The sequence below is a fragment of the Dermacentor silvarum genome, chromosome 6 (assembly GCF_013339745.2).
Source record: "Dermacentor silvarum isolate Dsil-2018 chromosome 6, BIME_Dsil_1.4, whole genome shotgun sequence".
Lineage (NCBI taxonomy): Eukaryota > Metazoa > Arthropoda > Arachnida > Ixodida > Ixodidae > Dermacentor > Dermacentor silvarum.
Window position 1 is genome coordinate 39,218,312 of NC_051159.1, and position 16,888 is coordinate 39,235,199.

The following is a 16,888-nucleotide window of genomic DNA, read 5'->3' on the forward strand; positions in this document are numbered from 1 at the left end:
TAGAACGTCGAGGAGATGGAGAGCGGGACAGGCATCGTGGAAGAGTCAAGGACTGGTGGCTCGCCAAGTACTCTGCAATAACTCAGGACGCTCACCATCATGGGATGGACGTGCGTCTGGGCGAAACCCAGGAAGGCTCATCTGGCGGTATGGGCACTCTCAGTATAGGTGACTTGCTTCACCACAATGGTAGCAGAGTGGATGATCTCCAGGAGCGCGTCACACATTGGATTTCCGCATGTTTAGACTCGAGCTTGCAGTAGGCAGAGGGCTAGAGTACTGTGTCGTCTGTTGCGTGGATGGACAGGACGGATAGCCCACTGCTGGCATAGGAGCTAGCTCTTAAGGCTTCAGCGTACGACAGGAGAGGGGTTGTGGCTGGCGACACGACCAGTGGCTGCACCAGCTGCCTGACCTCTTCATGAATCACACCACTTAGAGCAGTCATGTGGGGTTGAGGAAACACTGCCTGAACTTGTCGCAGCTCCTCGCATACAATACTGCGCACGAGTTCCCTGAGGGTCGTCAAATCAGGGGTTGCCATGGACAACGAGCTAGATGTAATGTCGCTTGGGTGCTCGTACTGCGACAACCGCTGCCATAGCATACGCTCCATCATTGTTGCGTCGTTGATGAATTTGGCAACGGTACCTAGTGGCTTTCGCACTAGACCTGAAAACAATTGCTCTTTCACACCCCGCATCAACAAGCGTACTTTCTTTTCTTCTGTCACTCCGGAATCAGCGTGCCGGAACAGCTGCAACATGTCCTCAACGATCATGGCGACATTCTCATTTGGTCTTTGATTCCTGAAATTGAGAGCACGTTCTGCTTGCTATTTCCTGTCTGAACTTCCGTAGGTATTGCGCAGCTGGCCACAAAATTTTTGCCTGGTCGCCAAACTGATGATGTGTGGTGTTTTATGGCGCAAGGGCCAGTTATGGCCAAAGAGCGCCATGTCAGTGTTTGTGAGTGTGCAGTGGAGCGATGAATTCTGAGAAGTAGATGAAGCGTGGCTGTAAAGGGGCCTAAAAATAATCGCTGTAAAGTGCGTAAAATATACAGGTACTAAAATCATGGAAATGACTAATGAGGTGTACTATGAAGGGAAGAATGCGTTGAGAAAGAGCCTGGTCGCCAAACTAGCTTCGTGGTTTTCAAACCAGATGCGCGCAGAGTCCTCAAGGGCGAAGTAGACAACCGGAGCTTCCAGTGTTCGTCCTATTCATTGACGCTGGCAACTCGATTGCAGAGGTCTAGCTAGCCCTCAACATCATCACCCTGAAACGACCTTGGGGTTCGCGGCGTGTTGAAAATCCACGGAGCAGGCGGAGTGGCGGTCTCTGCAGCCTGGCTACTTGTTGAACCGGTGGTCATGGTTTGACACTTTACTGAAAGAGGATCCAGTTCTGGTGGTAGTCCTAGCTGTTGCCGGATGCGTCGAAGGTGTTCCGATTGAAGGTGGGAGCTTCCTGTTGTTCACAGTGCATGGAACAGTTTACCCAGCACCTCAATCAGTCACGTTACTATATATATGGCAAAATCTATAGCATTTATACTAATGGAAGCACACAGTTTCCGTCCGACACCTTCACTGAGAGTGCATCTTTGTCGTCATCAACTTCAGCTTCCGCAGAAGCGGCAAACCCACTACACAGCCAACTGTTACGCTCGTGGCAATATTAGTGTTTTTGTTAATATCACAATTTTTTTTCCCAACTGGCCACTAATATGGCGCTTTCTAGAATTTTGATCTGTTACCTAATAAAGTTTTTTGTTTTACAACTTATGTTTTTGCAAAGAGCAGTTCATTATGTACAATTTGTTATGCTGCAATATTACTTGTAGTGGCAAAATTTTTTCTCCGAGACATATAAAAAACTACAATTTTCTTACGGTAACAAAAGAGTTAAATCATCTAATTCGTTGTAGCGCTGGCACAACCACACAGCACATCAGATGGCACACAGCGCTAATTAGGGTTGTGCGTTATCGATCGCTTGCCCTTTGTGTGCATTGTTGCACCTGCACTACAACAATTTAGAAGATGGTCATGTAGGACGCTCCAGCACTTCTGGATTCCATTCAATAAAAAACAGTGAAAGCAGACGACAGCATAATAAGCTGCGTACCGACAAAGCGTTGGCCAAGGCCTGGAGGAGGGCCTCCAGTCACGCCAGTGTGGACAGGCCTGGGTGATGGAGCACTGGGCATGGCCTTTGGTGCTGCAGGAATTGGCATGGCCCTGGCCCCTGCTGGCGCTTCTACCAGGGGAGATATGGCCGTGGGCAATGGAGTAAGAGGCAGCGTTATGCCAGGCGGGTTGGAAAAGAGGGGGCCTGGGGTCTGGAAGCTCGGTACCTTAGGCCTGCAGCAGAGTAGAAAAAAAAACTATGCACTGTGGGGATGCGGAACTCTCACCCGTCCCCTGATGCTGTTTTCCGTGCTGGCTTGCATCTCCCGTAGTCCGGCTTCGCCACATGGCTTTATGGCGGCGGTCAATGTCATTTCGGCGCATTGCGAGAGATGGCGCTAGTGTTGCGCAGCTTACGCCACCTAACGACGGGGTTACTTGGGCCCAAAGGGGATGGCGCTTCCTCTTTGGCTTGGGGTCGCCGAGTAGCACGTATGGACGTTTCGCGTGTTCGCCAACCCACTTCGCGGGACCGTCCCGAGAACCGAGAAGGCTTAGGAGCACGGCACGGGAATGGAAGAACATGGAACATTCAACCACGCCAACGTTTGCGTGACCGTACATGTGAACGGCTAGGCGTTTGTGTCTAGCATGCAGGCGAACATATTCGCTCGCTATCCGGTCGCGCGCCCATCAGCGTAGTAATTCGGCTAGCAGGCATTAGTGTATGAAAGGTGCAATAAATGCCCTTTTGAATGTTTGCACTACTGTGTTGTCGTTCCTTTGTACCATGAGCAGGTGTGAGACCCCACAGCACATAGCTGCCAACCCTGCACTTTATTATTCATGAAATCATGTTGATGCGGCACCAATAGGGAAGGGGGACGCAGCACATAAACACCAGTAAACTTGGAACAGTAATACAACCGAACCCACTTATAAAGATACCAGTTTTAACAATGAGCAGCCGATGCACCGTCAACTTCTGTATGTGTTCTAAGGCGAAATAAACCGCTTACCACAATGTTCCCATGTCGCGTTATTGGTTATAACAATTAAATCTGACTACTCGGTGTGAGCACCGGGAAAGAAAAAAAACACATATGATTTCTTGCTTGAAAAAGTTATTTTAAAAAATTATAAAGAAGTGAGCCACCTCACCCTCCTGTGTGCTGCACATCTTCGCCACACCAGCGACCCTGTACAGCGCACCTTCGTCGCACTGCACTACGCATTGCCAGCCTCTCTTCCGTCTCCCCCCTTCCCCTCCTCCAATGTCCGCGTAGTCAACTTGTGTATCGAAGGGTGAAAGGGAGACTGAAGGGGCAAAGGTGTGCAGCACGCAGGCAAATGTGGTGCCTTTTTTTCTTTCTATTGCACAATTTTGTGTCCCTTTGCTTTTCGGCGCAGACACTGTTATGTTTGGCGTATAAGCCTAAGACCAAACGCTAGAGCCATGGGACTGCTGACAAGAACAGCATTCCAGCTGTTCCGCGTAAACAAAGTGCATGCGAGTGTCTGCAACTGCCTCATTCTGTGAAAGGGGCAACGACTACCAGGGCCTAGGTCAGCCAATTAGGCAAACAGCCAATGTCCAACCGTGAGAACGGCGCTGACTGCTGCTTCCAGATTATCTTGCCATTGCATCGTATGCGAGAGTGAAGGTGCAGCATCAAGGGTGGAGCCAGGTGGGGTTGTACAACGTTGTGGGCGGGATGCTGTGAACAGTTGGACCATTCTGATTGGCCAATGATTACATGACCCGTTTCTCTATTGAGTGATCTAGGAAAGATGAAGGGTTTTTAAGAGAGATCCTCTGTGTGCAGAGTGTGCTCCTCCAGAATGATTATCGGAGAACGATGATGTTGCTGCATGCTACAATGTACTGCACGCTCTGTACTTTGGCTAGTACACGTGTGCCTTTAACAAAGTTTGCCCTCCTATGTGAATAGACCTTGTTCTATTCCTCCAGCCTCCCGACCTTAAGCTCATCAGCAAGGAAACAACTCTTGTCGTGAAAGTACGGATGATGGCATGGGCCAGTTTAGCCTCCATGTAATGTCCTGGTAGCGTAGGCTGGAGTGTGACCCTCTATGTGACACCTTACGAGACCATGGTACCCAAATCTTAAAAAATCCAATAGACAGACTTAATTGTTACAGCCAGTAACACAGCATAGGAACATTGCGAACGGGGTTTCCTCTGCAAAATTTTTCGCCGACGGGGGAGGTGTTCGCCCAGCCAGGCATCACTTTAGATGCAATGGCACGGAAAAGACATGGACATGAAAGCACAAGAAATGTACATCACAAATGCTAACTTCCAACATGTGTTTACAGTCGCCGACGGATTTTTTGGACTCCAAAAATTCAGACTTGTTGAATATTCTGGACCTCATAACTGCACCGTCAGGGTTTCCATAAAGCTAATGCATTTTCATGACCGATTTTTCGAACGAATTTAGGGCCCAAAGTTTGATTTTCTGGACTTTATAAATTGCTCCTTCCGAGCAACCCTATGGTACCTAGAATATTGGCTAGTCTGCCGTCCGCGCGCTGCGCCGTATGGAGAGGGCAGGACGCTTCCTGAATGAAAGCGCAGAGGGCACTTGCGAGCAGTCTTTATGCTACGCTCTTCACTCAAGCGAGCAGGCACAGAGGTGGGACTGCCCAAAGTCATTTCGGAGTAATTTTTCGAGCAAGTAAAATTGCCTTCTCGAGCAGCTTGGAGGAGACAAAATTGCATTTTGGAGCAGCTTGGAGCAGAGTAAATTTCATTTTGGAGCAATTTGGAGCAGGCCAATCTGAATTTTGGAGGAATAATGAAATATGGCAGCGCACTTCGAAACCACGATGAAACAGAGAATAACCTAACACATGGGTTCTCAAAGTGGGTTCCGCGGAACCTACGGGTTCCGCAGGCCCCTGCTCGGGGTTCCGCGAGCCACTGATAAATTTTCCCTGGTCCCGCTCTCGACAAGTGTCTAAAACGGCGAACATGAGGTGCGCTTGATCCAAAGAACCGCCATTACTCATGCCCGAGTTATGGTGCCGAGTGTCAAAAAGCACATCACAGTGCGTAACAGCAACGCGCGAACTGCGCAATAAATACGCAAGCAGCTTGTAGCCACCCAACCTCTGAGAACGGGCAGCGCGCCTAAGCTTTCGCACTTGAATCTCGGAGGCCGTAACTTACCACCATGCGCCTTTCTCCTATTTGTAGATAGGGTAGGTGCCGATAGCGTGCGCACTGACCTATACGTTGGAGAAAAAATTAAAAAAAAAAAAAAAAAACAGCGGAGCACCGCAAATGCGCGCCGCAGAAGAGCAAGAACGGCGTAGCGTCCAACCGAAACGAAGCGGCGCAGTCCGCATCGTCGTGGTCCTCAGCTTGCACCATGGTCCGCAGCGGCAATCGTACGCGGCAAGTGACTGACAGCAACGCCGAAGCGCTTCGTGCCTAATTGTGCCTTTAAAGCCTCTATTCTTGCGTTTATCGCCACGCGTAACACCGCGTTCGCGGCTAGTCGCGTGCCTCCGTAAGTGCGTAGTCGCTATCTCTGATCGCGTCGATAACCACCGCAGTTTCGTCCGCAGCGGTTGCGGCAAATAGTTTCATTTTCACTCGATGCGCGCGTCGGCTGCGTGCCTTCACAACTGCGTAGTCGCCTCCCATGGCAGCGTCGATAGCGACCGCAGTTTCGTCCGCACTTCTTGCTGCGAAAGGTAGCTTCGTTTTGACTTGGTGCGTCTGTCAGCCGCCTGCCTTCTGAACCGCAAGGTCGCCGTCCATGATCGCGTCGATAGCGGCCGCGGTTTCGTCGACAGCGGTTGCGGCAAGCAGTAGTTTCGCTTTTACTCAGTGCAAAGCTGTTGAAGATAAAAAGCACCGGCTACATCGCGATGGACGGACAATTTGTTGGCGAGCAGCTGAGTGGCGAAAAAATAATCGGGATGTGCGCCCGTTGGTGCAAAGCGCGTCTCAGATGAAAATGCGCGCCGCGAAGGATGTCGCGTGGCCTTCGCCGCTGCTAGCGCTAATCAGTCATGAGATGAAGAGAATTTCAGCTTCCGCACTGGTCTTGTGCTAAATAGAAACAAGATTTGACGATTCATTGAGTAAATAAAAGCGTGTTGACGTAGTGCAGCATTTGTTTGTTTTCTTGATACCCTCGATAATTCGGTTAAACGGGGGGGGGGGGTTCCTTGGCACTTTATGGAGCTTAGCAGGGTTCCCTGGGATGAACGTACCTGAGAACCCCTGACCTAACACAAAGCGCGTAGTAGAAGCAGGCTTTGTAGCTATAGAGTACTAGAATATGTGTTAAATATTATGCTCCGAAAAAGAAGAGACGACGAAGTTAGGAGTGAGCGTGGACACGAGCGCGCCCCCGCATTTTTTTTGTTTTTTTCGCAAGCGTTGAATAAACAAGACATTCTCTACTTCGGCTCCGCTTCCTGGTTTTTTAAGCAGACGACAAAAAGAGGCGATGAGCGCTCGCCGCCATCTTTGTGGGGACTTTACGGTTTGCAGCGCGGGCGCTTGAGGACTTTTACCTCGCTCAGCCAACTGGCTTGAGTCGAACGCTAGCGCGCGCCGCCCCGGTTGTTGTGGTTTCGGACTTTGTCTCGCGTACTCGTCGGCGTGGTGCGTGGATCGCTGATTGCGTTGCTTCTAGTGTTATCTTATTAGGGTTCTAACGCACCGTTCCGCCTTGCGAGGCGGTTCCATACGAGCGGCGGCAAACCATACGAGCGGCGGCGAAGCTTTCTTTTTTTTGTGTGTGTGTATGCCGTGAATCCTTCTTCACCGCCGTAAACAGCACGCACGGCGCTGTCACCGGCGCTGTCAATTATGCTTGCATGGTATTTTCATCGTGTTCCGCGCAAGTTGTTCGCGAAGTTGTAGACGCACATCGCGGTGCATTTTCGGCATCGCTCGCGTATATGCGGCAATATATTTTTTCTGCAGTTACATAGCGAAGGCGTCGCAGCTAGCCCACGTTCGCTCCGTCTATCCGCCGTATGCTTGGGTGGCAGCTCGAAACTGCCGTTGATGTTAAAGGAATGCACTGAGATGAGTAGTGGCCACACGTATATTAGGTTAATTATTGCTCTCATGATAAAGCTTTTTGATGGTCACAGGTGGTGTGCATTTTCATGCGCCAGCCCAACGCCTCGTTGGCCAGCCGCAGCCCCCAGCTGCTTCAGCACAGGAGCAGAATTGAAAGGAGCACTATCAACCGAAACAAACTTTCTGAAATCGAATTCAAGCATGTCAATCGGCACGAAATTTTACGCGTAATGACCTACCCGCTTTTTCGTGTCTTGTAAAATGACTTAAAGTGTCGCCGGTGGCCGATCTCCTCGAGACATCCTCGAGCGATCGCTTTTGCGCGATTATTTACGTGCGATTTTGCGTCTTGGCATCGGAGTCGTCGCAGGCCGTTTCTTACGCTGTGCAAAGTGAGATTATGGTGCCGTGACCAGGATCAGATCTACAGTTGAAGACTCCTGACGATGCAACGAGCTCCCTGAAGAGGGTGACCGACAGATGCGATCAACGCGACGGCGCTGCGACAGAATCGAAGAACAATCCACGTCATCACGAGGCCTCCGATTCCCGACGTGACGACATGGAAAGACTATAATGGAAGCGTGGTACCGTTCGAGCAGCGGTCACCAGAATCATCAACGACATGACAACTCGTATGCAGACGGAACCAACACCATCTGGCGAGCTGACCGACCATCTTAACCTATTGAAGATAAAGGAAAGTATGCTTACGGACCTTGATAACCAAGTAGAAGAGCATGTAACCGATGATAACCTTGAGAATGAGCTTCAAAGTGTCGGACAGTATAAAGAATCTATCGTCCTCGCGAAATCCCGCGCTGAATGCATTTTATCTGCTCTGCAAACAACGACTACGCACGCATCTCACGATGACTTTCATCAAGCACACGCACACGTTAAGCTACCTAAGCTCGATGTGCCGAAGTTTCATGGTGACCCCATTAAATGGCCAGAATTTTGGGATCAATTTGAGTATACCATTCACCAAAACCGACATATCACAGACGTAGACAAATTGAAATATCTTCGGAGCTACTTGATGGGTAAAGCGGAAGGTGTAATCAGCGGCCTGTCGACAACTAACGAGCTCTATAGCACAGCTATAGAACTTCTCAAAGAAAGATTCAGTCAGAAGTCGCCGAAGCTGGAAGAGACTAAGCTGTGCGAAATGCAAGGGGCAGCATATCACCACGATGTGCGACCCAAAATGGAAGCAGAAGAATACAGAAACGCAGACAACTGTATCCAGCTCGTCAACAGACTCGCTAAAGTACACAGTTCTGCAGACCGCCCAAGTTTGGGCTCTGGGCACTGGAAGCAAATGCGTTGTAAGAATGCTGATTGATGGTGGCAGTCAACGCAGCTTCATCACAGAAGAATTGTCTAGGAAGCTGAAAGCCACTGTGTTAGCTGAAGAGCAGCTCACCATCTCAGGATTTGGAAACGTTTCAGCACCGCGGAAATATTATCGGAGAGTACGAGTTGCGCTGCATAGCCAGTACGACTCAAACTCACTTGAAATAGAGGCTATAGAAATTCCCGAAATATGCAATAACTTATCAGCATTGACAGAGACAAATGTACTTGCAAAGCTGAAAAGCAAGAACTTACGTTTGGCTGACGGCAACACAGTTCAGGTCTCGCCTGAGCCTGGAATAAGCGTGCTTATAGGTGCAGACTATTACTAGCAGCTGGTCAACGGAAGAATTCATCGACCGGACGACTTCTTGACCGCCATCGAAACTATCATCGGGTGGACACTTCATGGAGATACCAGAAGTCCACCTAAGTTCTACAAGCTGGAAACCGTAAGGAACTTCAACATATGCCTAACGGACGCCAACGTTTTCCAGCAACTGAGGTCTTTCTGGGAAGTAGAACACCTGGAACTGACTAACAAAGAGAGACTTTCAAAAGATGACGAGTACGTCCTCAAAAACTTTGTGGAATCAACTATTAGAGACAATGGCTGCTATCAAGTTGAACTGCCACGGCGCAGCAATTGTTCCCAGCTTAAAAACAATCGGGATGTCGCGTTAAAGAGGCTGGAGTCTTTGCAGAGAAGGCTACATCGAGAACTAGAGTTCAAAAGGAATATGACACTAGCATTAGGAGCTACTATAACAACGACTTCGCTGAGAAGGTCACAACGGACAGTAAGAGTGAACATCATCATCATCATCATCAGCCTATATTTTATGTCCACTGGAGGATGAAGGCCTCTCCCTGTAATCTCCAATTACCCCTGTCTTGCGCTAGCGTATTCCAACTTGCCCCTGCAAATTTCCTAACTTCATCATCCCATCTGGTTTTCTGCTGACCTCGACTGCGCTTCCCTTCTCTTGGTATCCATTCTGTAACCCTAATGGTCCACCAGTTATCCATCCTACGCATTACATGGCCTGCCCAGCTCCATTTCTTCCGCTTAATGTCAACTAGAATATCAGCTATCCCCGTTTGTTCTCTGATCCACACCGCTCTCTTCCTGTCTCTTAACGTTAGTCCTAAGATTTTTCGTTCCATCGCTCTTTGTGCGGTCCTTAACTTGTTCTCGAGCTTCTTTGTTAACCTCCAAGTTTCTGCCCCATATGTTAGCACCGGTAGAATGCAATGATTGTACACTTTTCTTTTCAACGACAGTGGTAAGCTCCTAGTCAGGATTTGGTAATGCCTGCCGTATGCACTCCAACCCAATTTTATTCTGTAAATTTCTTTCTCGTGATCAGGGTCCCCTGTGAGTAATTGACCTAGATAAACGTACTCCTTTACAGACTCTACAGGCTGACTGGTGATCCTGAATTCTTGTTCCCTTGCCAGGCTATTGAACATTATCTTTGTCTTCTGCATATTCATCTTCAACCCAATTCTTACACTTTCTCGATTAAGGTCCTCAATCATTTGTTGTAATTGGTCTCCATTGTTACTGAATAGGACAATGTCATCTGCAAACCGAAGGTTGCTGAGATATTCGCCGTTGATCCTCACTCCTAAGCCTTCCCAGTCTAAGAGCTTGAATACTTCTTCTAAGCATGCAGTGAATAGCATTGGAGAGATTGTGTCTCCTTGCCTGACCCCTTTCTTGATAGGTAACTTTCTACTTTTCTTGTGGAAAACCAAGGTAGCTGTGGAATCCTTGTAGATGTTTGCTAATATATTCACGTATGCCTCCTGTACTCCTTGATTACACAATGCCTCTATGACTGCTGGTATCTCTACTGAATCTCAAATGCCTTTTCATAATCTATGAAAGCCATGTAGAGAGGTTGATTGCACTCCGCAGATTTCTCGATTACCTGATTTATGACATGGATATGATCCATCGTAGAATATCCCTTCCTGAAGCCAGCCTGTTCTCTTGATTGGCTGAAGTCAAGTGTTGCCCTGATTCTATTGGAAATTATCTTGGTGAATATTTTATACAATACTGAAAGCAAGCTAATGGGTCTAAATTCTTCAGTTCTTTAACGTCTCCCTTCTTATGGATCAGTATAATGTTGGCGTTCTTCCAGCTCTCTGGTACACATGAAGTTGTGAGGCATTGCGTATAAAGGGCCGCAAGCTTTTCGAGCATGATATCTCCTCGATCTTTGATTAAATCTACTGTTATTCCATCTTCTTCAGCAGCTTTTCCCCTGGTCATGTCTTTCAAGGCCCTTCTAACTTCAGCGCTAGTTATAGAAGGAGCCTCTGTATACGGTTCATCACTATTTTGAATGAAAGTAGCTTGGCTGTTTTGGGCACTGTACAGGTCAGTATAGAATTCTTCCGCTGCTTTTACTATGTCATCGCAATTGCTGATGATATTACCACGCTTATCTTTCAGTGCATACATCTTGCCTTGTCCTACGCCAAGCTTTCTTCTTACTGATTTAATGCTGCGTCCATATTTTACGGCTTCCTCAATCTTTCCCACGTTATAATTTCGAATATCCCTTACTTTCTTCTTGTTGATCAGTTTTGACAGTTCAGCGAATTCTATCTGATCTCTTGAGTTGGACATTTTCATCTTCTGTCGTTTCTTTATTAGGTCCTTTGTTTCTTGGGAGAGCTTACCTACTGGTTGCCTTGGTGCCCTACCTCCCACTTCAATTGCTGCTTCTGAGATCAACCTAGTTACCGTTTCATTCATTACCTCTATGTTATCTTTATCTTCCTTTTCTAAAGCTGCATATTTGTTTGCAAGCACCAGCCCGAATTGGTCTGCTTTTACCCTTACTGCCTCTAGGTTGGCCTGTTTCCTCTTGACTAATTTCACTCTCTCTCTCTTCAAATTGAGAGAAATCCTGGACCTCACTAACCTATGGTCACTGCACTTAACCTTACCTAACACTTCTACATCCTGCACTATGCTTGGATCGGCAGAGAGTATGAAATCTATTTCATTCCTTGTTTCTCCATTAGGGCTTTTCCAGGTCCACTTCCTGTTGCTGCGCTTCCTGAAGAAGGTATTCATTATTCGGAGCCTATTCCTTTCCGCGAATTCTACTAACATATCTCTTCTTGCATTCCTAGAACCGATGCCGTAGTTGCCAGTTGCTTGCTCACCAACCTGCTTTTTCCCCACTTTTGCATTGAAGTCGCCCATTACTAAAGTATACTGAATTTGCACCTTTCGCATTGCTAGTTCAACATCTTCATAAAACTGTTCTATTTCTTCATCATCGTGACTAGAGGTTGGGGCATAGGCTTCTACTACCTTCATTTTGTACCTCCTATTCAGCTTTATTACGACGACTGCTACCCTCTCATTAATGCTGTAGAATTCATCAATGTTGCCCGCTATGTTGTTATGCACTAGAAATCCTACCCCGGATCCTTTCTTATCTGGAAGACCTCTGTAGCAGAGGACGTGGCCGTTAGTCAGCACTGTGTAAGCCTCACCAGTTCTTCTAACCTTACTAAGGCCAATAATATCCCAGGAAATGCCTGATAATTCTTCAAATAGTCCTGCTAAGCTAGCCTCACTCGAGAGGGTGCGCGTGTTGAACGTTGTCAGGTTCAGTCTAGTGGGAGAGCATCCGCCTCGGCTGTGGGAGGTTGTGGGTTCGATTCCCACCGCCGCCGGGCACCCACTGGTTCAAATGGGTACAAGCGTCCCCCGGCCTGCCGTTCGGCTTCCTCAGGGGTGATACGCTTGGGAAAGGAGCCTGCGCCCTGAATTCCCGTCGAAACCAACGTGAGCACGGAAAAAAAGTGATGTCTGGGCCGCTCCCACGGCGGTCATTTCCCATGTGGTGCCCCAAGCACCTATTGAGGTGGGGGCGTCTTCGGGTTGAGGTCAAACACCCCTTTCCAAGCGTTGAGGTCCCATAATGGCCGAGCACCAGGCCGGGAGTGCGCTTGTACCTATTTTACCGGTAGGTACCCGGCGGCAGCACTTGCCTACCACAGCCGCGGCGGATGCTCGTCTACAAGGCCGTCTGTGGTTGGACAAAAGGCGCCCAGAGACAAGAGCTGAAATCTCTATTGGGCCCTCTTTCGAGATGCGGACCCCCACAACAGCCGAGCACCAGGCCTGGGGACATCTCTACCCATTAGAAAAACCGGTGGGTTCCCGGCGGCACCGGGATTTGAACTCGGTACCTCCCGCATACGAGGCGGATGCTCTATCGCTAGGCCATCGCTGCGGTGAACATATCACGTACTACATGCCACACCGAGCAGCAGTGAGACGCGACAGAACTACGACGAAAGTTCGGGTGGTATTCGACGCCTCTTCTCGTGCTTTGGACTCACCTTCACTCAACGTCTTGTGAACAGGGCCGAATTTGAACCCCAACATTCTCGACTTATTGCTGAAGTTTCGCAGCTTCAAGATTGGAATTTCCGCTGACAAGTTTAAAGAACATGTCGCGATGCTAGACTTCAGCGGGAAAACGATTTTCTTTTCGTATTTTCAGCAAGAATGCCGCGCTGCTGATGTGGGCTCTGGGTGAAAAGGGTTGGGCCTGCATCCCCACGAAAACTCATGCGCAAGCAACGCAACGGAGCGAAATGCCACGTGTGCGAAAGTTGGGTAAATTCGCACTTTCACGAGCCACGGCGAGAGCTTTTTGCATTTTTTGCTAACTTCTAGTTGATTCTCAGATTTGATATTTTAATACATAAAAGAAGAGGCTTGTGAGAAAATTGTGTTTTTTCGACCCGCATCTCCCCTTAATGCTGTATCGAATTGCATGACATATACGTATTCTCTCATATGCGACGCTATTTTTTGGGTCACAATTGTGAACAATGTAGCGCTCACTGAGTTGCCCATGGTGCAAAAAGAGAAAACTACTTTTTCTTTTTATGAAGAAAGGGTTAATTAACAGCCACATCTTCCAAGGTGTGGCAGCCTCACCTGGCTGCCAAGGCAATGTCTGGCACTGGCACGAAACCTGGCATTTGGGCCTGCTGCTTTGGAAGTGGGAGCAGCGGTGACTTTGGCATCACCTGCACATTTGAAAACAAATTTTTTAAAACTTCTGTTGCAGCAGCCCAGGCTGCCCACATTTTTTCTTGGACTATGAACACACAGACACTAGTATGCACAAGTTGAATTGAATGTGCTGCCACAAATAGCTCAGTCAATGCCGATGAAGTATGCAGACTTCAATCTCAAAAGGCCAGCGCAATGCCACCAAAGCTATATGCCCCATGACGAGATGCCAATACCCTCCTTTCAGGCTTTGTGTCTACCACTGTGTATGCCACAATGATCATGAGCATTAATGAAAATAACGATGCCCAATACATGCTGCATATATATTTAAGTCATCTGCAACTGAACCGGCACTGTGAAAATCAGTTATGTACACAGTCTGTTAGAAAGCATCCCAAAATTGATCACTAAACGCCTGGGTATTAGCAGCAGCACTCAGTAACTGTGTGGTCACACAATAGGCTTTCTTGTATTTCGTTTTCTTTTTTCAGTGAACTGGGTACATGCACTACGTGAACACATACACATGCACACACACTAGATTTCCCGAGTAGTAATTATTGTTTGCAAGTAGCAATTATCACTTTTTGAACACGGAGTCCACACTTAAGATGTTCAATTTGTCTTGCTGCTGTTCGCAATATAGCTCTGAGTGAAATAAACATGCTAAATCTAAACTTAATACTGACTGATTGATTCATATATTTTAACAACAAAAAGCAACTCTGCAGCTAGAGATGCCATTTAATCATATGTGGCAACACAGACCCATGACTGCACATGGCTGAGGGCATACGGAGGCTGCACTCCCTGTTTTAAAGGTAATCTGCTGTGTGTGTCAAGACTGGCTGAGCTGAGATAGCGTGGCATCATGTGCTCTCTTCCTGTGCATTTAGTGCTGAAGGTTGCGTAATCTCGAGTTTCTGAGATGCGTTGAAGCAAGACGGCCGAAGCATTCGCTTTTCGCTGTCGGTGCTTTTCATGATAGCGCCATCCCACTGCAGGCGACACTATCTGCCACGGGAAAGGAGTGGACGCGAAAATGTGGCTGGCTTCTTTTATCGGCACGGCATGAAACTGCATCCGACTCTCAAATTCAATGAAATTAATTTATCTTACAATTCAAATTTGCTTTTTCCGATTGCCCGATAATTCGGAAAATCTTGCGGCCCCTTCCGTGTATGAAAAATCTATCGGCGGCTGTACTTATTTGCACAAACTATCGAATTTCAATATAAAAAAAATTTCGATATACCGTATTTTCCGGTTATAAGTCGCACCTTTGTATAAGACGCACCCCTCTCAAACCGGCAGCTTTTCAGGAAAAAAACATATATAAGTCGAACCGGTGTATAAGACGCACCTCTTCGTTCGGTAAGCGATTAAAAAAAAAAAAAAAGTATGACGTTTCTTTCCGTGAACGCGGGTAACGCGCAAGCATATGGGTGCCACATATTTACGGTCCAAGCGCATTTCTGCTGTCGTGGTTGCCGCGATGTTCCGTATAAAGTTCAAGGGCGATAACATCGTCCCTGCACACCATACGCTGTATGTGCGAGTGAAAGCGTCTGACGGTGAGCCGAATCGCACACAAGGGAGGAAAGCGGGAAGACAGCGCGGGAGGGAGGGGGGAGCTTGTACTCTGGTAGCAACTGCATGGTTTGCGCAGCGGTGCGCGTCGTATCTTGACAGCGTGACGAATTCGGGTTTGGCCAACTCGCGGTCGGCCTGCCGCCGCTTGCGTTGCTGCTCCGTCCTTCTCGCACGGCGCTCGGGAACTCGATCACGAGAAGAACCCGGCACCTCGATAGCACACACAGAACACGTAGCAATTACGTCAACCAGCACGCTTCGCGTGGCCATAACATTGAATCCGATTTTAATGGCAATTTTCCCGGGGTCGCACCGTTCTATAAGACGCACCGACAAAAAATTCTGAAAAAAAAAAAAAAAAAAAACAGGTCTTATACACCGCGAAGTACGGTAATGAAGCAAATTGCCGGTTTTTCAGGCTTCATTATATCAAGGCCTAACTGGGTTTCAGAACGCAATTATGGTCTTATTGCATAAAAAAAAAAAAAAAAAACTTGGCACAGCACACCCAAATGAGCAAAAAGCCACCAACTCACGATTTCAAAATCGGGCAAGTCTATCACATCGAGGTCAGCCAGGGCATGGCCGCTCTGCACTTTATGCATGTGCTCTTGCACTTTTCGCTGAAAAAAGGAAGTAAAAAAAAGTTAATATAGTCACAAGATCAAGAAAGAAGAAACACCGTGGTTCCTTTTAACAGCCAACTGCAACAAAATTTTCCATTTGCTAAATCTGTCATAAATGATTTCTATATGCCACTGAAGCAATTTTGGCAAAGCCTCAGGGCTGGTAATTGTATAGTCTTCTCGTTATCAGCCTTTGAATAGCACATAAGCAGACGACACATGCATTTGGTGGTTGTCGCTGCAACGATAGCACCTGCGAGATCTTTCAGTGCATTGCGAACAGCAGTCGCCATCACCTTATCTCGGGGGTCAAAATGATTTCTATATGCCACTGAAGCAATTTTGGCAAAGCCTCAGGGCTGGTAATTGTATAGTCTTCTCGTTATCAGCCTTTGAATAGCACATAAACAGACGACACATGCATTTGGTGGTTGTCGCTGCAACGATAGCACCTGCGAGATCTTTCAGTGCATTGCGAACAGCAGTCGTCATCACCTTATCTCGGGGGTCATGCCAAGGAGCCGCACATTTTGTACACTACAAGGGCTAGAGAAACTTCTCTAAGTGTTTGCGACCAAAAAGTAGCGCGTCCCATATGAAAGAAAGTTATTAGGTACATAATATGTAATTCGACATAAAATTAAGTCTCATACTGTTACGCTGCAAAATATGACATACTTATTCCATGAAAGGTGTCGAAGATCTAAACCTATTTACCACCAAACGAGCGAAGTAAATGTTTCTACAATGAGTGGCCACAGCACATCACTTGTTCTTGCGACCAAAACGTAGTATATCGCCTACTTGAAGCAGAAATATGCACATGTGCGATTTGACGTAAACTTGTGTCCACACGTAGCAGTTGTAATATATGAAGTAGTTATTTCATCAAAAAACGTTGCAAATCCAAGAGAAACCGCACTGTGAAATGTACAGGTTGTGCATCACTTCCGATGAGCGGAAATGGCGGCACTTTTTTCTTCTTTTTTTCCAGTTTCGGTATCAAAAACGGCTATTTTTCGCAAACTTTTCGTG

The 16,888-nt window shown here is 47.5% G+C and overlaps 1 protein-coding gene across 1 annotated transcript in view; it reads right to left on the minus strand.

The window, feature by feature from the left end:
• The window catches only part of LOC119455443 (E3 ubiquitin-protein ligase TTC3-like), a 123,282-nt gene that overhangs the window by 24,309 nt on the left and 82,085 nt on the right, over positions 1-16,888 (minus strand). The window contains exons 25-27 of the mRNA XM_049668775.1: positions 15,764-15,850; positions 13,554-13,645; positions 2,133-2,368 (exon numbers count right to left, since the gene is read on the minus strand). Of these exons, the coding sequence (XP_049524732.1) occupies positions 2,133-2,368; positions 13,554-13,645; positions 15,764-15,850 (415 nt within the window). The remainder of the gene's footprint in view (positions 1-2,132; positions 2,369-13,553; positions 13,646-15,763; positions 15,851-16,888) is intronic.